Source organism: Varroa jacobsoni, unplaced genomic scaffold (genome assembly GCF_002532875.2).
Source record: "Varroa jacobsoni isolate VJ856 unplaced genomic scaffold, vjacob_1.0 scaffold_66, whole genome shotgun sequence".
Lineage (NCBI taxonomy): Eukaryota > Metazoa > Arthropoda > Arachnida > Mesostigmata > Varroidae > Varroa > Varroa jacobsoni.
In genome coordinates this window covers 338,469-359,639 of record NW_019212968.1, presented here as the reverse complement: position 1 = coordinate 359,639, position 21,171 = coordinate 338,469, and the positions used below count along the sequence as shown (strand labels likewise).

General features: G+C 41.1%; 1 protein-coding gene across 1 annotated transcript; it reads left to right on the top strand.

The window, feature by feature from the left end:
• The first annotated feature begins 5,133 nt into the window (after window positions 1–5,133).
• On the top strand, window positions 5,134–13,192 carry LOC111262107 (uncharacterized). Its single transcript, XM_022836117.2, has 2 exons — window positions 5,134–6,015; window positions 9,407–13,192. The coding sequence occupies exons 1-2, from the start codon at window positions 5,451–5,453 to the stop codon at window positions 10,285–10,287; spliced, it is 1,446 nt and encodes a 481-aa protein (XP_022691852.1). The 5' UTR covers window positions 5,134–5,450; the 3' UTR covers window positions 10,288–13,192.
• Window positions 13,193–21,171: the final 7,979 nt, after the last annotated feature.

Sequence of the window (21,171 nt, the reverse complement as noted above, 5' to 3'; positions counted from 1 at the left end):
GATAATGACTGCCGATAAGTTCAGGCTGTACGCTAACGCCAAAACCAAAGTGCACATGCCCTTGGCTAGGCAACCCGGGTTATGTCTCTATGTTAATTAAAACATTCATCATTACAAAGACTACCAAACTGATGCGTTTAAAACTCGGCGAAAGCATATACTCCTCCTCAGGACTTGATTCAATGCCCTGAAGATAAAATAGAACACATTGGTTTCCTCCTCGTCAGTTTATCAGGCAGCTATAGCCATGGCTCGGGCGTTTGTTGGCCTCTCTTGGCGCTAGGTGGTAAGACTTCCGTTGAGATATCATGACATTTTTTGACATGATTTTGAGACATCCTTAAAGGCGTCCATTACGGATCTATGTAATTATGGACGGAGCTTTCAAGCGTAGCTGAATAGTGATATACGTATTGCTACGGGTCCTATTCGAAAACGATCGCGTTCTGTCAACACTTGCGAAATTAGCGTTCCATCGCAGACAGTTGTTTATAGTTTAGACCCCAAGCTGTCCACTGCGATGATGTACTACTTTTTACAAACAACGTACCGTCTGGTATTGTATATATGTAACTGCATAGGATGGTACGCGGAGAGTAAGAAGAATGAAAACAGTTTGAAACAAGTACGCATATAGTATAGGTCGAAGTCGCTTATTATTATCGACACGGTGAGTTTACCATAGATAGATAATATATATATATATATGTTTAAGAATATACCACAGGTAGAGCATATCATATAAGTCGTATGTATGAAACTCGCAACACAATGTCTACAAAACCAGAGATTAAAGGTTCTATGACTGTACGGAGGTGGAAGACTTAGCAAACAGATACGTGAACGCGAATTCATTAAGCCTAGGCCAGATACCACATCGGATTACTCATGCATCAAATCATGTGACGTAATTTGCTTCAATTGTTGCATATTGAAATATAGCGGAATGAGCAGAGCATGTCGATAAAGCTATGAATCTTATATCACTTAGTAATAAATTAAGATCATTTCGCAACTATAGATCTTTTTTGCTACGTCATCTTCGTAGCCGAAGAAACTTATGTATGTATCAAGATATAAGGCAAACATTCGCAAAGCCAAAACTTTAAGCGCGTTTTTTTTTATTGATATTTGGACGTAATGCCCGCAGGGCACATAGAAAATTTGACATTAACCAATGGACACTAAATTAGAAATTAACACTTATTCACTAGACGTTGTTCAACAAAGACGTTGCTGATCTTGCTTAAATAATATGGGATCAACTTTTTTGATAAACGTTATGTGGATCACTTTAAATTATATGTAGTGATTTGCTTGTCAGTATGGGCCACTTATGTAGGCTCCATAAGTGGTCACCACTTGCAAATTTGCGACAAAGTCTTTGGTTTCGAAGGGTTTCATTTGATGACCAAGTAGAAACGACTGCAGCAGAGGATGTCTATTGCGTAGTCTTAATTACCAACCCAGATATTATCAACAAGCCAGCTCGGAGTGATATACACGTAATATGTGACTAAAACCTCTAACATAACGAGAGACTGATATCAGACTGATATCCGAAAAGCACACACATTTAGGAAACTGTTCCCGTCTGTTCGTCTATCTCAAAAACCAGTAGCTTCCTATAGTTTATATTTAACGTAAAATAACAACCAGTCCTTATTTTGGTATATTAGATAAACAGATAATCAGCAGGAAATTTAAACAGCTGCTATATTAGTTCAATTTCACGCCCTGATTAAACTTGTTACTAAAAAAGTCACAATCAATATTGCTGAGCCATTCCGTGTAGTTTTTACCGTCGTACAAACAAGAAAGGCATTTTGTCAAGGCATCTTTGCTTTTCAGTAGTCTTCCCGTGCATAACAAATAGATCAATCACAAAAACAACTACAGGCCAGTAACGCATAAAGAAACTGTTTAATAAAAAAAGACGCCGACATCGCATCTTTTAAACGCAAGAATACTATTAGAAAAGCTCTTGGCTTTCCATAACAATGTAACTACCTTTCTATAGAAAGCATCATGAATCAACACCAACATAGCTTTACAAACGAAAAAAAGATTGGATAATTTATAGTAATATTAATAAATCGTTATATTTGTTCGATTTTAATTTTTATAAGAAAGTCTGGATGAAGCTGGGGTATAGAGTCCGTCCCCGTGATAGCTAAGTGGGTAACGCACCTATGTGCTAATCTTAAGACACGTTACTGTCTAGGCTCGAAGTCGGCTATAGGCATACTTCGTTTCGTGCGGGGAATCACCGTCTGATGAAATGCCTGTCAGGGACGTCAAACGCAAAACTCGAAAAATAGAATGTGTAGGAGGCCTACCCGCCAGTCGGTATGTTGGGGGTTTCTTACCAAGAACCTAGACTCTCACCATTTTATGGCAGCGACAAAGTTTACGATTGACCAAGCTTGGCAAAGTCGTCGGATTATGAAATGAGGAGCATGAAACCGGAAAGTCAACCGACCGGTTCCTGTTTGAAATGAGAAGCAGGCCATTATCGAAATAACCGTTGGTACTGATAGCTAAGTAAGTAATCATGGTCAATGTGGCTCGACCGCTATGTACCAGTGTTGAAGGAGATTTTACGAACGAAAAAGTAAACAAGCGGCCTGCTTTCTAAATCGAAAAAGCAAGAAGTGATACCCAAATGTGCTATTTAAATCTATAAATGCGGAATCTATTTCTTAAAGTTCACAGTTATTAATAGTTAGTTAACAGTTATTAATAGTTAGTAATATTAGCCTGGTATGCAAAATGCGCGATCCAAGTCTTTAGATTTGTGCCATGGAATCCTGCAAAGAGGTCACTCTTATGTCGTTTGAATGCAACAAGAAAGCCAAGAGGAAAAGAAGTCCGGAAGACTAATTCGCATCTCTAGTCTAATGGCGTTGCTATGTTGTTGTATTTAGTTCCCTCCGCTAAGCGACCCAGTAGAGTGTAACTCAATTTCCACAGCGCACAAAAAGCCTACAATCGCATTATGAAGAATGTTTCACCCACGTCACTGTTATCTGGTGAAAATATAGGGCTGTGACTCTATAACACCTTGATTCATTTCCCCAGCAAGCTTTATCAATCCCAACAACATTTTAATCGATTTTTAAAATTCGTCATTTCACCCCGAATACTAATTGTTATCGAAAAGAGCCAGGTTGCTACCATTTGTCGGTTAACGAACGACTGAGCTGCTTCATCAAATTGAAGTACATAGTAGTAAGGTGCAGGATAAAGATCCTTCTATTATTTCTAATTAAATTGCTGTTTAACTATTGCAACCATATTAAAGTACTGCTGCAAGACCGTCCTGGCAGAAACCGCTGAAGACCGTCCGCGTGTTAGTCGAATCATTGACAGCGATGCTATTTGTGATGATATTAGGAACCGTATGAAAATGCCTTTTTCGTTGTTCAGTACATCCCGATACTAATGTACACTATTAACTAATAATCAAATCTTCTTGTAGTTTGGACGATTTGTCATCCGGTCGAAGCACGTATTAATAAACAAATGAACAGCAAAACTGTGCATTCCTTGAGCATTCTGGGACACCTTCAGAGATCTCTTGTATACGTTAAGGTAATAAAGGAGGCCTAAACAACGTCTATTCGCCAGATTTTACGAGTGTTTCGTAAACACGCCCTGTTTGCTTATCGCGCTACAAACAGCCCGAGCAAGAGAGCCACTTTGGTCATTGTAAATAACATGTTTGTCCGATTTGAAGATCAATGTGTCCACTTTTTTCTGTTGAGAACAGAATCACTTGTAGTCTCCCCAAGTTGCCTTTCAGAAGAGCTCGACTGAGCCTTCGGTTCTCCGTGCAAGATTTCTCACAGTAGAGGCCATTGTGACTGCCCAACAAAAGTTCGGTACAGATTCTTTTAAACTGACTTACTTTAAACGTAACGTAAACGTAGCACGATGCTCTCGCTGCTAATGCACTTAAGTAAGTCCAATCAAATACAGTTCGAGATGTGCTTCTCGTGAAATGCTATCTATAGGAGGGGGCATACAAAGTTAAACTTGCTAAGTAAACGTCTGTAACTCAATCGAATGACATCTATTTTGTCTTATTTAAATGGTCATAACTGTATTGTGCTAGAATAATTAACAGATTAGGTGACGATGATGCGATCTGACGACGATAGCTAAAATTGTGAAATAAGACGCATCTAATCCGAGGCACCTATATATAGTGCCTAAATGTGTCCTAGTATTTGTCTATCGTGGAAATTGCGTTTCGCGACGAAATAGCATAACCATCTTATTCTTCGGCTATCCATATCAATAACAGTGATCTGTTTGTCCATTGCTGCAGATATTTGATGAGGCCGTCGCGCAGAGGAAAATGGGCTAATGATCTCTAGTAGGCATGGCGAACTTCTACGACAAGTGAATTCTGGCCGTTTGACAAAACTTATCACACAACATACTAGACTACAAAATACTAGGAAAAACTATTAAGACGTCGCGTTCGGCGCAATAACGGATCATCACGCCTGTACAACGACGGTGATGTGTTTAGCAAAATGATTGTCATTGCGGGGACAATAACCAATCACCACTGCTTCCAAAAAGTCCCTGAGTGAAACTGAGTGAAATACGGCATTCGGACCGTATTTGCTGCGGTGCGAGCTAGCTTTATGAAATCGTCACTGTATACCTATATACTATATATTATATATATATATATATATATATATATATATTTCATTAATAGTATATGTGTATATACTATTAATGAACTTAATAGATCTGATGGAAACAACACGTCGATATTCGCTGTCCTAGTCAGATCGACTCTAGGTCAGACTGCGACGACGACCCATTGCGGTCTTTTCACAACGGACCCTTTTCTGACGAGATTCGGTACTATGGACGTTACCGTAGTCCTCGCCAACCCTCGAAAGCATCTGAGCCGGGCCCAATGGTTACAGTATTTATAGTCGCTGTAGATCGGAAAGAGACGAAGATCGAATTGAATGTCCCCCGGCGTTCGGCTCTGCTTTGTCCATTGTTACGACGCAACCTCTCCTCCTCTCTTTACTGCCGTCGACGCCGCTTCTGGCATCGTCGGGTACCGTGCGAGTGTGCCTTTGGCTGGTTCACCGCTATATTCCCAACGTGGCTGTGTCCCAAAGCGGTGCTGTCTTGTTTCCTCGACGTCGCAGCTAGTGTAGTGTCCGTCCGATGCTATCATCGGGTGTCGACGTATCGGATAACGTTTGGACGCGTCACACTGCGACTGATCTAACCCTCGAAATTTTCCGGCATTTACGGTTCATCGAAAAGAAAAGGCAGAAGCATTTTTCTCTGACGAAAACAGTCAACGCAACGGAGCATTATTTGTCGTCGTCGAAAAGACACAGTTGGAGCTGTTAACGTTGTTGGAACCGTTGCCGCTATTGTCGCGTAGAACTGCGCGTAATTCCAATATGAGACGGCGTCAAAGTGAAAGGATTCTACCACTGTTGGCAGCTCTACTACTACTAGAGGTGATAGTTACGACTGGGGATATTGCCCGTGCCCAAGTTTTTAGCGGGACGAGTGGGGACGCTGAGTTCCTTAGCGCGGCCACGAAAACGGTTTACGCACACGATCAGGTGGTCAAGGCGCGGACGAAGAAATTACACGGGGACAGCAATGCGCACATCAAGAACGTTACCACGACGACCTCTGAAGTTAGGTCGAAGTCAGCTGACGTGCCCACATTGGAAAGGCAGGGCGCTGCTAGCAATACTTCAGTGGCGAACCAAGTAACGACAGCTATAAGTCAATTTGATCTCGGTTTAGGCTATTACAAGATGTGTCCCTTCCCATTTTCTTACCTGCATCAGTGTGAAAACTCCTCAGAGTGCCCTGGAAGCGACTGTTGTGGAATGTACGCTTTTCCAGGCCCCAACCGTTGGAGGCGGTCGTGCTGTGTCCCTAGCAGCGTGACCACGATCGCTCGAGTTGCGCGTCTCTGTATCAAAAGCGACAAGCGACCCGGTGTTACCGGTGAGTTAAAGGAGAGACACGCACACACACACACGCACGTCATGTATAAATGGTCCACCCATGTATACATGTTGTAAGCAAATGTAGTCCACCTGTAATAAAAGCCGGGCGTTTGTTTACGGTTGTCGATCTCTTATGCATGGGTAGTATTTCGACAATTACTTAAAAGGTTTGACCAGAAGCTTGGGAAATCTGACAGTTTATATTCCTGCAGAAAGCCTGTGCTATAACACATTATTCTGAATAGTTTTAGTTATAGTGTACTCAACGATAAAAAAGTGTTCGAAAGAAAGGCAAATAACAGTGGTCATAGCAATATATGCAAGATAAACTGGATACAGGATCTTTAACTCATTTGTGATCACTTTCTCTCCTGCTGCAAGCTATTCATAACACTGCTAAGCTGAAAAAAAGGACGAAATATTTATGCCTCGACTTATTATTCCTTTTAAGCTATCGACGTAGTTTGTAGACCTTTAGCGAACCTTATCAATGAATAAGCTCTAGTTTCTTTTTTTAACTGGACGTTTTTTAAGCTGTTTTCACAAGCTACAAATAAAATTCTATTACTATAAAATATTACAATACAATAAAAATACTTTCTGCTCAGCCATTTTTTTAGTCCCTACATGCCAAATCCATTCTTGTCATCTTGCAAATTGCTCAAGTAAAAATTTCTGCACTTCCGCGTTACCAAACGAGCTGCACATAGTAACAGATACGATAATGGAGAGAAAAACAATGCTAATCTAACTCTAAAATAGTTTAGTCCGTCGGAAGGCGCGCTGTCTTGTCATTTAGCTTCGTAACCCCAGGGGTAATTCTGTGATCAGTATCGCCATAATGAACCCGTTGCAGGATGTCACTATTAAGGCGAACATTATTCTAAATCTCGTTTATAGCGGTCTGAGCTTCATCTGAATTGCTTTAGTGAACGAAGTACCTCTCGTTATCGGTTGCAATAATTTGACGATAACGGTGCTTTGCCGTCAATTTCGTACTATGCCTTGATGCTATTATAAAAAGCTTACGCCAAACAAACATTTTATATGGTAAGATTTGTTTAGGAGATCGAAGTCGAAGACATGCTCGTCCCTACCGCTACTATAACGTATGTACAGGGGGAATTTAATAGTAAAGTAGACAATTAATTGAATATAGAAGTTGTATATCTCACCAAATGCTTTCTTTCTCTGTCCCTGCCTCTTGCTCTCTTTACCCTCGACGTTTGCTTCCTATGTTTACTATGACTCCGACCCCGTCTCTCCTCTTTCTATGTGTTTCGATGTCTTTCGCAACATTTGTTTGGTTTTTCAGATTGGCTCCGCCTAGGCATCCAGCTTGGGGTGGCCATATATTCGTACGCCGGGTAGAACCATTAAACTGCCTTCCTCATTGCGTTTGTACTGTATCATCACCATCACCACAAGCACTGACCCCAATCAGCATCAGCTTGCTCCTCATTCAGTCGTATTTTACCGTCATTGACATGCGGATGACGTTCTATTTATAAAGCATCAGCCCTATACAAAGCACGCTTGGCTTCAGCAGCAGCCACAAGCACAGGTAATGGCTATCCGGCAGACCAACCAGTAGCTACTATTACAACAAATACAACTGCACCAGAATCCAGCATGAAGAGGCAAAGTGGACAACCACATAATGATAAAAGCTAATCTTATCTAATTCACCTCACCTCAGATCAGAGACAACTAACAACTCTGAAACAAACAACAATGGCTAGATAGCGTGGACAGAAGCAACTCTGGCGAGAATATCACTAACTGTACTAGGAGACAGGAAGAATCAATCGAATACGTGGGCGGATCCGTTTGGGGCCTGTGTGACGAGACACCGCTAGCACACAACAGTGGCAAATAATGCTATTACGTGTTGGCATGCCGAAAACATCTGTTTGGTCTTCCATTGCTATGAGCCTATTTCCTTCACTCGTTGAAGGTAAAAGTGTGTCTCAGCTTAGTGTGCCACAGCTTTTCCTAACGCTACATATTATTATTTACCTTTACCTATACGAGATGCATGTACAGACCAATTATAATTGACTCCAAAAATTAATTAGCGCCATAGACCAGAGAACGCTATCTTCGGAGCTGCCTTCGCATGTTACGCCATACAGAGAGAAGGTCTTTACGCGGTGTTTGATACAAGTGAAAAGTCATCCACTTTCCTAGAGAAGGTTAACAACGATTCAAGGGGTAGAAAAACAGTATTTGAGCGCATATCAGCAAACTATACTGTAGCCGTAACTGGGGTAAGAAACATGCTTAACGCACCGCTAACCAAAGAACATATCTGTTGTATTCGGTAGGTTTTCTGCCTGTCCGTCCTAAATAGCTTCACATAGCGATCGTCTTTATCTAAATCTCACGACATACGGCTATGAACTGGAAATGCAAATGCTCGAGGCGAAAGACACGAGAAGGCAGCCGATTAAGTTGTGGAGGAGCCACGGGTAGATACACAAAGTGTGTCTATGTCTGTGTTTTTGCGTGTGTGTGTATATAATATTTCTCTTATATGGCGGACTTTTGAGCGATTCAAGGAAAGAAACCAATAAACAGCTAGTGCAAGGAAATGGTAGATAACTTGTCTTTCGGTCGATGCCTGACAGGAACGCTATAGTATAATATTCATAAAAACTTTCCCTACTTGAAGAAAAGTGCGAAAAAAACTTGCTGTTTAGTTATTTTTCATTCATCCTGAGGCCTACCTTTTTATTTAGGTCGGAAGAACAGCTCTCAGCTGCTTTAGGGACCGCTTCTAAGCTCCATCTTTGTCTTTCATCGCCGATAGTAGTTCTCAATGGGACATATGTCCGTAAGCATTGCTACCTCAAACTGTGAGCATAACATACCTAGTTTTTTATAGACTTCGTTTGGTATCCTCGCCAAAAATAGTATATTTTTGTGTGTGTATATGTCTGTGAAGTATATTCACTGAAATTGCACTTGCGGAACAGTTCTATATATGCTTTGCTTTAGCTTGGACGACAGGTGAACTAACAGAGAACTAGCCAGTAGGTAATCTTATTAAGTTTTATTAAGAGCTTGGTCCGCACGAGAGGTGCACGTTTTCCTTGATTTTACGAAAATCATTTTAATCCTCCTGTCGTGCTTTCATTCCTCTTAGTCTGATCCGTAGTGTTCTTCGGAACACTCTTACAAGTCTACCAGCAGAGGTATAAAAATACCTTCATTAGTGCCTCTTGCATGTCCGAAATGATTTCGCGACTGTTTTCAGTCTAAAAGACCTTTGAAAGGAATAACTAGTAAACAGTAAAAATATAATGATCAGATATTTTTTTTTTTTGCATTTAACTAGCTACGGCTTTATCGTGCACTGACGCGCAATGGCTTTTGCACCATTTCAGGTAAACAACAGCTCGTAGCAGTGAACGAGGTAATTGATCATGTCACAGCCAGTGGAGATCCGGGTAAAGGGTTACATGTACCCCTAGCGAAAAATAGACGGCAGCAGAAAGCATCGAAATCTCATGCGGAACCGAAGCAACAATTGTCGGTAGGAGAAGAACTTTCAGCGGAAGAAATCGCATTGGTGGATCCACCAAGTGTTCTTCTACCTGTAACTGTAGTAAGTGGAGATGATGTTATTGTACTTCCGGAAGGTGAAAGCGAACGGCTGCGTGCGAATGCTTCAGACGCCTTTGCAAACGAAGCGATGCCCGACGAAGCTTCATCTGTGACAATTAATGCAACAGCTGATGATGATCTAACTAAGACGAATGATAGAACGTTTCCGTTGTTGTATTTTATCAAGGGCATCAAAAAAGGATGGTCCAGTCACACTAGTATAGTCCATGAAAGCATAAAGCACATTCACAAACTGCACGACAGTCTTCAGCCTAAACTACATGACCTGGTCAAGGCCCATCTAAAGGGAGGAGCTGCAGATAATGTATGCCCTGTTGTTCGAGTCTACCATAAACATTGCGGTAGACCCTGTTCGACTCACAAACACTGCAAAGACCCACACTACGCATGCTGCAGGGTAATCTGCGACGATCCTTGGGAGAAACATTCTTTCAAAAGGGGACTGTATTGTCACCGAATGGTTGAAGGTAAATGGATGTTCGATCACTCAGATCCCCCACAGGATTCCCTCCCATGGGGTGGTGAACACTGGGGTTGGGATTCTGGGCTCTCGATACTGGAAATGCTTATGAAGCAACACAAGAATAAGGCGCCACATCATGATTCGCTTGGAGATAAGAAGGTTTTTCTCATTGGTTAACCCGTAGACGATTCTTTTCTTAATTATATACCAGTGTTTCGAACACAGTCTATTAGCATGAATCAAATTGAAATTTTTTTCGAAAGACTGTCTCTATCATATATTATGATTAGCTTGCTATATAAATCATTGAGCTCTAGAGTGTTCCAAACGTAGCAGTTATCGGTAAAGGATATCATTCATATACGGGTCCCTTATACGCTAGCTACTCAACAGCGACAAATGATGTGTGTGCGGGCGTGTGTGTGTGTGTGTGTGTGTGTGTGTATCTGACAAAAACATAACATTTATTATAAACAAGCCTAGCTTATTTTTTAGAAAATTTCTTAGCAAACTTGTTCTTTATAAAAGAGGAGCACATCTATAACGGTGAGCTATGTGCAAAACAACTGCTGAACTAATAGGCTAGCGTTTTGAAGTATTTATATATATATATATATATATATATATATATATATATATAAGCTAGCATAGATTTGATCTAGGTATTATTTATTATCCGGTTAGGTTATTAGAACCATTTATTTATTCGGTACATTATTTTGAATATAATGAAAGTGCTTTAGTACAGTGTATGAAGTGTGCGTTTGACGGACAACTGTCGTCCGCTATTTCTAGGAACCGTTTGTGTTGCCACAAATAGAATCTATTGTATTTGGTAAATAAACAAATTAAATAAAAAAAATTGTCGGGACGCTTTCACTCCACTTGATAGAAACAGAAGCAAGCTGCTTTCGTATTAGTTAAACCTTCCTCCAATAATTTTGTATATGGTAATGCTGGTACAACAAATGTTTTTTGTATGTACTTATATAATCATCTGGTAAGTAGATGCTATGCTAGTGTCAGAACTGAGATGATTCAACAATTACTCTGTAACGAAAGAGCGTACTTTATAATGCGTACGTTTTTTGGTACGTTTTAATCGTCGCGTGAAATAGTCAATGAACACTGGCCCTAGCACGCTTGCAAAACTGACGTTTCTGTACTTTAATCGCCTGAGCAATATTCTTCGAATCATTCTTTGTCTTGCAGTTTGCGGAAAGGTGATTTTTTCAGTAAATCCCTAAGGGATAAACGATATGCTGCCTTTCTACTCATCGGTGGACACAACTAGAACTCGAGTATTGCTCACATATTTAGCTATTTCGGTGACGTCTTTGTTTTCTATTTTAGTCTGTTCATTTCGTAGAAGCTGCGTCACACTCAAAATCTGAAAATCAAAGTTCTTTCTAGAAGAACCTCAAATATCCTATCAGAACGTAATCCCTTTGGCGCGACTGCACGGCGCGTGCGGAGTTCCGCATGTCTCCGATGTACGTATCAGCAGATGAAGACATTTATGATCATCGCGAAATAGCTGGACACTCATCAGAAGTCAGAGGCTTGAGGACAGAAAGGCTTCAATTGCCTAGATTGTGCAAGCGTTCAACTGAAGAGAAAACACCGCATATCGTGTGCCTTGCCGTACTGCTAAGCGTACTGTCTTTTTGCCTGTTCTATTTTTTATATCGACCATTAGAGTCAGTAACTGCACATGATTGCTCATGATGAGGCGTGCGATCCATTCACCCATTCCTCTGTTCGTAGCAGTACCGATATAGAACCTCTGAATAATTGTGACAAATGGAAAAATCAGCACTGATGATTATGGTAACCGCTATTTGATTCGTCATGAAGCTTGTACGTGCAAATTTTGTATCGGAAGCTGAATACCATGTACTGGATTGATAAGCGGCACGTAGGAGCAGAAAATAGCCTGAATGATGAAAGACATAAAATAACGTTTCCGTTTCTCGAAATTGATCAGGCAGAGTGTTGGCAGAAATCTGACATTGTGAAACAGTTATGGACGAATTAAACATGTACTTAGTAATGTATTTGAATGTTTAATGTTTTGCACGATAACGTCCGAGTGGAATGGTAATAATGTTTACTAAAAGCACATTAGCAAATGTATTTGAATAAAAAAAAAAACTGACAAATTTGAGTAAAGGATACGCATATACAAACGTAGACGCCTACAACTGGGAGTACTGACATGACGAGACAGGGAAATCCCAGCTTGTAAGGAGAGTAACCTTATTTAGCAAGACTGATGGCAATCACTCGAAAGTGCCGATTATGCAGCGTCTCACGCGTAGAACTTAAATTGACAGAAGTATTTACGTTTAGTCGAAAGAAGTACCCCTTAATTGTCAATCAGGCTTTAACTTGAAGTTCCTCGAGTTCATGCTAAAATGGAAGAGGGTGTACCTGAACGCTTTAAAAAGTTTGGCGCCGAAGGTACCACTGCAGGCCAGCGCGGTGGTTCTTGATCGAAACATCACAATACTACTTTACGATTCATTGGGTTACCACGATCGAGCTGGCTTCAAATTCTGTGTGTTAAAAACATTGATTTTGAACTTCAGGAACTGGTTGGCGGTGCACAAATTGTGTATTGATCGGTTGAATTATATAAGCGAACACCTAACAAACAGGAATGGACGAAATGTAAAAAAGCATCGATGATGGCGACAAAACAATGTAATCATCTCGGTACCGAAATGGCTCAGGTTGTACCATTTGGTATTGTTGATCCAGGGTGCCTGTTCTGAACGACGTCGCAATTGAGTAGTACGATTTTGCCAATTTTTTTGGTATCATTGTAAGACATCATCTCTGTGTTTGTTTCATTCGTACTGCCCAAAACTGTCGGTCCTGCTACGAATGTACTCGGAATTCAGTGCTCCTGGTTCTCTCTTAAACATATTTATTTTAATTTAGGATCGGGAATAAAAATAATTAAAATACAACAAGAACAAGAAGATACAACAACTATAAAGGACTTTTTAATAGAAGTTCTATACATGTATAATATAATTTTATTTAAATAAAATAAAAATAAAGCAATTTGCAAAGAGATATTATAGTCCTCGATGTTGCGTAAAAAAACAAGCCTTATTTTTGAAAAATCTAGAATTTTTAGCAAAAATATTGATCGGGTGTGGTGCCTTCATCGAGCAAAAGACATCATTCTTCAAGCTCATTTGTAAACTATAGAAATGAATACGGGTCAAAGGTCAACCATTTTTTGATGTTCAACCCTCATCAGATTGCGAAGACCGAACCTATAAATCACTTGTTTTTATTGTGTGTATTTCGCTTATTGAGCTAGTCGTAGCTAGAATTCTTTTAGCTCTTCAATAGATATGTATGTATTTGAATTGATATGCCAGTAGCTGCATTGGTACACGATACGATCGAATTCTTAGGCTAAGCTTAATGGAGGATCCAGCGTTAGCACTGGAACAGGAAAAGTTAGGGTAACTTCTGTCTGGTATTACCTAAACAAGGCATAAGCGAACTGCAAGTTATGATGTTGATCTAAATGTTCATGGAATGCTTCGACTAGGCGCTTAGTTAGTTGGCAGCTTTCGTACCAAAGCTTCTGGATATGGACTTCCATCTATATATTTAGCTGGAGTTCAGTTTTGATAAATATCAATGCATTTAAAAATGTATGGATAAAAAAATAGACTATCATAAGACAAAGGACTCGGCTTTACTGTAAATCATCTAAATTTAGTGTATTTCGGGCTTTTTTTAGGTTCTTCTAGGCCTTTCACTGCAATAACTGAAGATACTGGCTCAAAGATAGCATACTTAGCCTGGTACATATAGCTACTAGCCGATGTGAGAAAATGGTGTAAGTTCTTGCTTTTATTAGGGTAAAGTGGCGCCTTATCCGCCTGCTGGCAGGCGACCGATCTTGTGCAGACTTTAGGACTGTTATCTAGTACAAGATGAATTTAAAACTATTTCCTTTTTTTAGCGAACCTGCTTCCTTAGCAAGTTTATCAGCTAGGATAACAGTAACAGTTCGCAAAGGAATAATGATTCGTTGGCAGAAATTTCTAATACATTTCGCTCGAAGGTTTACTAATAACTAGTATCTACGCGAAAGGAACATGCTAACTTTTATCACATATCCCTAAATGCTGCACGTTCTATAGTTTCCGTAAAACCGATAGGTTTCAAATTGGTCTAGTCGAAAGCAGTACTCGCTTTGTATTGGTCTACAGAGCAATGCCCATTCTTGATTCTGATTATCTATATAGCGTATAGTAAAGGTAATATGAACCTTTGGGTCATTTAGCCCCTATCTTGATGAGAGATTTCTAAGAACGGATAGAATATTTCGCGCTACTAGCGATTCTGAATCGATGAAAGTTAGCCGGTTTTATTAAGCAGGTTAAACGTGCAGTCAGACAATTAGGCAGTTATCGTGCATAGATGCTATCCTTGCACGATAGATAGTTACGATAGAAGGAATCTCCCTATAAGCGGTAGGTTTTCTTTTATCCTTTACGAATGTCTCGGCATATTATTATCGTAGTGTATGAATCTTGTCTTAGGCGTTCTTCTTTGTCATCTACGGACTGCTCAAAACCAATAATCTCAGGAAATCAATAAGTATATTTTTTAGTTAGAGCGATGCTCTTCTATCGCTTAGAAATTTTTTGGAATCATTTTGGTCCTTTGCGATTCGCTCATGAAAAAATATAGCCCCTGGACACTTCAGCAGAACCTAATAGTTAACGTACGAAAACAGACCAAATGGCCGTGGGAAAGACTTTGTAATAACGCTATTTTGAAAAACAAATGTCAGGCCGAGGAGGTATTGAAAACCAATAAAGGTTTCAAATTGTTAGGTAGCATGAGTGTCCATGATGCTCGAGTCATTGCGCGAGCAGTTGACAGAGTATAAGCAATTGATTACTAAATAACCTCCTGGCTAGAACTTTATTGAAGTTTTTTTACATGGTTGAAGAATAACAAGGTTTCGAAGTCCAACTACAATTTGCTTCGCTGCCTTGGCTTTATTGCGAGGCCCCACTAAAAGATTAATAACATGATCGAACGAGTTCAGTCTTCATCGTCAGTCTGCTTCGATCGGCAACTATATTAGGCATACACCATATTTGATTTTATCACATTACAAATCAATATGGCTTGACTAAAGCGTTTATTTTAAAAGGTGTACAGTCACTGATGAAAATAGTTTGAAACTATGGCTCAGTGCGGATACGGTTACTCAACCAGAGAATCCTAGTAATTATAAAATTCATGTTAAGCGCTCATGCCTAAGGTCCATTGTCATAGTTCCGCGAGAACATTCAAATCAATCAATTAGTATCCTGATGATTGCTATATAAACGCATACGTTTCAGGTGCAAATTTGGCCTAGAAAAAGCCTGACGATATCGTCCCTGTAATGGGTGGGTTCAATAATGAGTAACAGTGACAAGAAAGTCAAAAAATAATTACATCATCTTGTCTTGCTTTTTACTTTAAAATACGATAATTTTCATTTTTATTAAAGCATTTACAGGATCGAGGACTCGGTCAAGCAATCTTCGAAATAAAAATGGCGAAAGACTGCCATATGTCATGTTTAGCTTTAGCTAAACCACGTACCGGCCAGTTTGATGCATGACTAGATAGTTACATGCGCATGAGATAAGTGTGATTTTTAACTTTGGTGCAATGAGGACTTAATCGAAAGAGTACACGGTCCTGTAAAACGTCCTGGGTATATGACAATGTAGAGGAACAATGCGTAAGATGCTAAGAAGAGAATATGCTGACACGCCCACTACATGTTGTGTTTGCTGGCAGGTTTTCTCCGTTGTACAATATTTTAAGGCTTGAGGACATATCGAATAAGACCTGTTCATGGTTCACTGCAAGACTATTTAGATTGCCATCTTCTCATCAAACCAATATATGGTTAACGAGCCCCTCGAGAGAACTGCAAATAAATCAAATTTTTAGCTTTTCAGGACAGTGGATCGTCATAATTATGCCTATTATTCTCCAGGACATTCTGATCTATGAATAGTTAAGTCAACTACGAATTGCAGTATGAGTGGCCTCGTTGTGTAAATAGATAAGTTGTGCCCATTTGCCTTGATACGATCGTTACCCGCAATGTACAATGGGGGTAAGGAAGAGACGTTATTTGTTCGAAATGAATTAGTTAAATAATAATGATGATGTGTTTTTTCCCACGACGGGCGTAAACCTTACGCTATAATATTATGTGCATCTTTCGATGAACAGTAAACAAACAGGATAACGCGTAGAGTGGACTAGCTCACGCGACCACTAAGTTTCGTTCCAGAATGACCTCTTTGTTTTTTTGGGGGTGCTGAGAGAAGTATATTTTTTGTATGGACTTAACGGGTCGAAATTATGGATCCTTGTAACGATAAACTTAGGAGCGGCAAGCAACGAGATGCAGCTTTCGATTGACCTTTGTACACTGCAGTGTCGCGAGCAGATTAAATACATGAGCGTGTACGGAGCGAAGTTAACACTTTGGGCTTTTACTTTACGATTTAGAGTAGGCGATTCTGCTGTTACGCCGTTACTGCATCGTAACATGTAGCGCTATTTTTTGTGCTTGTATATAGCTATGAGCATACCCTTTCCGCTCCTTGCCTTTCGACAATAACTACCCTAATTTCTGATCTAATTTCCAAACAAAGGCCTAGTTTTTCCAATCTTTTCTTACAATGTTGTATAATATTCGTATAATAACGTGTAATAATAATGTATAATATGTATAATAACGAGTAAGAATTGAGGCAATATTTGCCCTCTACTAATACGCGTTCCCAGTAGTTTAAGGGTCATCGCTTCAAAGGCGTGCATCGCAGTTATAACAGTGGTTTTAATTCCTTGATATATTCTACTGTCCTATAACGTAAAGGAACCTCTGCATAGACGTAGGCGACAAGTGGGGGAGGTGGCTATGGGCTCGAGTCGAGCCACTCGACCGTCTGCTTTTAGTGGAACTTTTTCCTTAAAGGGCGAATGGCCGATCTGACATTTTCGTTTCCTCATTGCGCATACAAAGTGACTCATACATGTCTATTATTGTTCCAGCTCTAATACCCAGCATAACTAGCTACAATTAGGCTTGCTTGGTGTGTTTCAATTTCAGTTCAAAGTAAAAAACTTTGACAATAAGCTGAAAAAATCAATCAAGTGGCCCTTCATTGATAGAATAAGAGTGTATTTCTGCATTGAATAATTAGCAGTTATGCATATACTGTGCATGAGAAACTATGTTTGCTGACTGATCTGTTCAGCGAAATCCCAAAGGTATGTACATATCGTCGCTACGATGATGGTGCGAGCTTGCATGTTAACTGAAGGGTCGCATAGGTCCGAGACAGGGTTTAGACACACGCTGTTCCTTACAAGCAACGCTTGACGACAATTTATTACGGATCAGCGTGTTTACTAGTTTTAGTGTTTTATAATCTATAAAATAATACATAATAACAATAATAATCTATAAGATAATGCATATTAATTTTAATATTTAATAATAAACAACTAGCGCCAATTATGACAAATCGGTAGGCGCTACAGCAGCAGCAGCAGCAGTAGCAGTAACATGGCTACAATATAATTATAGAAACAAACTAGAATCGATCAGGATATTTACGTGAGTACAAAAATCATATGGCTCTGTAAAAAATTCGGCATCACTTCTCCTTAAGGCAACACGTCTCCTTAACACAGTGTTCTGTGCCGGTACAAACAAGTGGATGTTGTATTGAAATAATCTGCAATACATACATAGATAAACGAGTGTTTCGATGTAAGTAATAATATAGCTGAAATAATAAAGAACGCGTATCGTTACAGCCATTTAGCTTTGTTGGCTGAGATGATCATTGCAAATATTTTGTCTCGTTAACTTTGGACAAGGTGCCAAGTTGTCCGTAAAGCAATGCACAAATATCCAAGGTAGAGGGTAGTCCTCTACACGATGCAGAACGTATAAACAAAAGTATATTAGTGAAACTAACGACTGTTTAATGTTTATTTGTCTATATATTATCGTATACCTCTTTCTGCTAAAGCAGTGTTACTAAATTATGCTCCGATCTAGTATCGGTCCTTCGGAACGTTTCAATTAAAATAGTTTACCATCATATATAATAGGAGAAAACTGCAATTCACGGTGAAGCTTGTTTCGTATGCCAATTAGGCACGGGTCTCATCTCCGTTTGTCTACAGAAATGGAATTGCACACACAGACCTAAAACGTTCCGAACTGACGCTATATGGCAGGCGTCGGTTTGCGCAGGACGGCGGATAACGGGAGAACGACAGAGAGAGTAACAAGACGCGCCTACTATTGCCTGAGCTTAAAGGCGCCGAGCCGTTTTCCTTTAACGTCCAGTATGGCAAAGATGGAAACGAGAAGTTTACGAACGAATGGTAAGCTAATTTACCGAATAAAACCTTAACTACTTGAGGTTGGATTATTACATTTTCTTGCCGAGTAGGTTAGTTACGCTGAAGGAACAACCAACAAAAACAGGTACCATGTTTGCTATGCATTTTACATGACATTATGTGATTAGATCTGAATGTTTCGCAATAGCGTTCAAAATTGCCGTTGAAAGCTATATTGGGCGCCTATCCCACTTCTCGACCCTACGTTCGATCTAGTTTAGCGTGCCATGTGTGTTTTCCCTTGATGAGCTTGCAGATAAATACCGTCATCATAAAACCACTAGGAAAATGCGTTTCTTTTTACTAACAATATTGGCTATGTAAAAGTCATTGCCGTCACCGGCGATATCTTGGCCTGGTCCTGCTGAAAAAAAGGCCGAATTTCCTTACGGCCCGCCTATATAGCTGGTGAAACGATGCTCATGAAAAAATGAAATTCTTCCATGGAACTTCCAAATATTGAGCGAATGCGTTAAATCCTCTGGAATCGCACTTTTGATATCGTATAGTTATCACTGTTGCTTCTAATACGAGCACCACTGGTTCTTATTATCTTGTATACCTTTTCCGCATCTTCTTCCAGATTTAGGTAAAGTAAAGGGGAGCGGAATCGGAAAGCTGGATCTATCGTAGTAGTAGAAGTAGGGAGTGGTCGAACGACGGCGGAAGCCATGAAGGATCGTTAGCAGACGACTTGGGACAGACAACAGTTGACCAGCATCCGACTAGTGACTGCAGGAAAAGATGTTTAGCTGGTTCCGTGTATCTCTATTGGTGGAGAGGGTGAAAAGCGGCTTGAAAAGACTGCGGAGGAGAGACGCCGCTGAAATCGGCCTGTGTCTGCCCTGTGTTCTGTCTTCGTGAGTGGCGGCGGTGGAAGTGCTTGGATCGGTTCCAGCCCTGTGATAGCTCTCGATGCTCAGGAGGAGGGCTGCTGTCCCTGCAGCAGCAGCAGGACTTGGGGCAGGCAGGAGGCGGTGGTCCAAAAGCACGAATTAAACAAACGGGAACGGAGACTGGGCCACAACTATCAGCATTACCTTCTTCGACTGTGTGAGCTGTCTCGGTAGCTAACTCGCTTGCGGATGAGGGAAAGGGCAAAATGGCCTAGGAGAAACAGTCTAGCACGTCCTCGCTAAAAGTATAGACCGGCGAATGGAGAGGACGGATGGGGCCCCAGCTCCAGTATGAAATGAGTGGGGAACAGAGGGAAACTTCGTGGGGGAGTAGTGGGTTGGCAGCACACGCTCGCCTGTGTACGAGTATAGAGAAAAACGGTGTAAAGAAAATGGAGGTTTATGGAAGGGATATCAGGCATAGGAATGGCAGGGAATAAGAAGTTGGTAGAATATATGCTAGAGGGTGTCGAAGCTGGGGGTCGGTACTTGGGAGTGGTGCACGCTATAAAAGCTGTCTATGCTTGCAGTGCTGGCGCGCCAGGGCTGCACTGCTAGCGAACGGTATCGCATCGTAGTGATGGTAGTTTTGTTCCGTGTGTGTACGAGAACTAGGGGCCGAAAGGGAACTATAGAGGGGAGGCGACACTGATGAGAGGGGACGTGTGGGGGATCTGTATGTGTGCATCTCATCGTCGTTAGTATGTGCCTGCCTACGGGGTGTTTGCAGCGTCTGTCAGTATGTCGATGTGTCGTCTGTGTGCAACGTTCGCGGCCGACTAGAGCCAAGTACCCCCGACTAGTCCCCTTGTTTTTCCCTCGTTGCAGAGCAGGAGTGCGTCCGCCACTGCTGCTGGCGCTGCCACCAACTCCGCCACCGCCTCCGCCGCTCCTAAGACCGCTGCGGCTGCTGTTGGCTGCCATAACTGCCGCCATCATGCTCCTCGCGGCCTTTCTCCCATCCAAGCCAGCAGCAGCAGCAGCAGGCGTACAGCCTAGGAAGCCCCCCGAGGAGCAGCTGAAGGGCTGAGGCCGCTCGTTCGCCCGCCCAACAGCCCGCCGCAGGTGCGCTGGTACTGCTACTGCTGTCGCCCAGCCTGGACAAGCAAAGCACCCAGTCAACGAACGAACGATTACTGATTAAAGAAAAGAACTAATCAGCCGGTCCGACCAAGCGATCAGGCAGCAGCAGTCGACTACTGATGACCGAAGTCCACCGTTCGCCGCTTGGTCGCCGTCGTAAAAGTGCTGTGATGGTGCCGATTGTATTGGCGGTTCACTGAAAACGAAGAAAAAGTAGTGCCTCATCGGTGAAAAAAGAAGTATTATTTGTGCAATTCAATGACTAGCTTCTCTACTAATAATATTACGGTTAACTACTACACAAAAATTAGTACTACTGCATCAATTACTCATAATAATAACTTATTCGACTTATTACTAGTAATACAACTTCTTTCGCCTACTACAACCACCGTTTCTATTTCTATTACCACAACTATTGTCGATAGCTGATCGTCAGATGAAGCCATTGTGCTTGTCCATTCGGTTCGGATCAATCTCAGCGAATGATTGATCGATAGGGCACGTGTGAGGGAACGAACAGTACGTATGTTTTTGTGTGTATATCCTTGTTTTTGCAGTCGGTGAGACCCCCATGTGTCCAAAGTGTCTGTGACGTGCG

What these genes read in the sequence shown, in the direction of transcription:
- LOC111262107 (XM_022836117.2), top strand. Translation starts at nt 5,451, where the DNA reads ATGAGACGGCGTCAAAGTGAAAGGATTCTACCACTGTTGGCAGCTCTA. An exon ending in CAAGCGACCCGGTGTTACCG is followed by an intron (nt 6,016 to 9,406) that starts GTGAGTTAAAGG and finishes GCACCATTTCAG; the next exon opens with GTAAACAACAGCTCGTAGCA.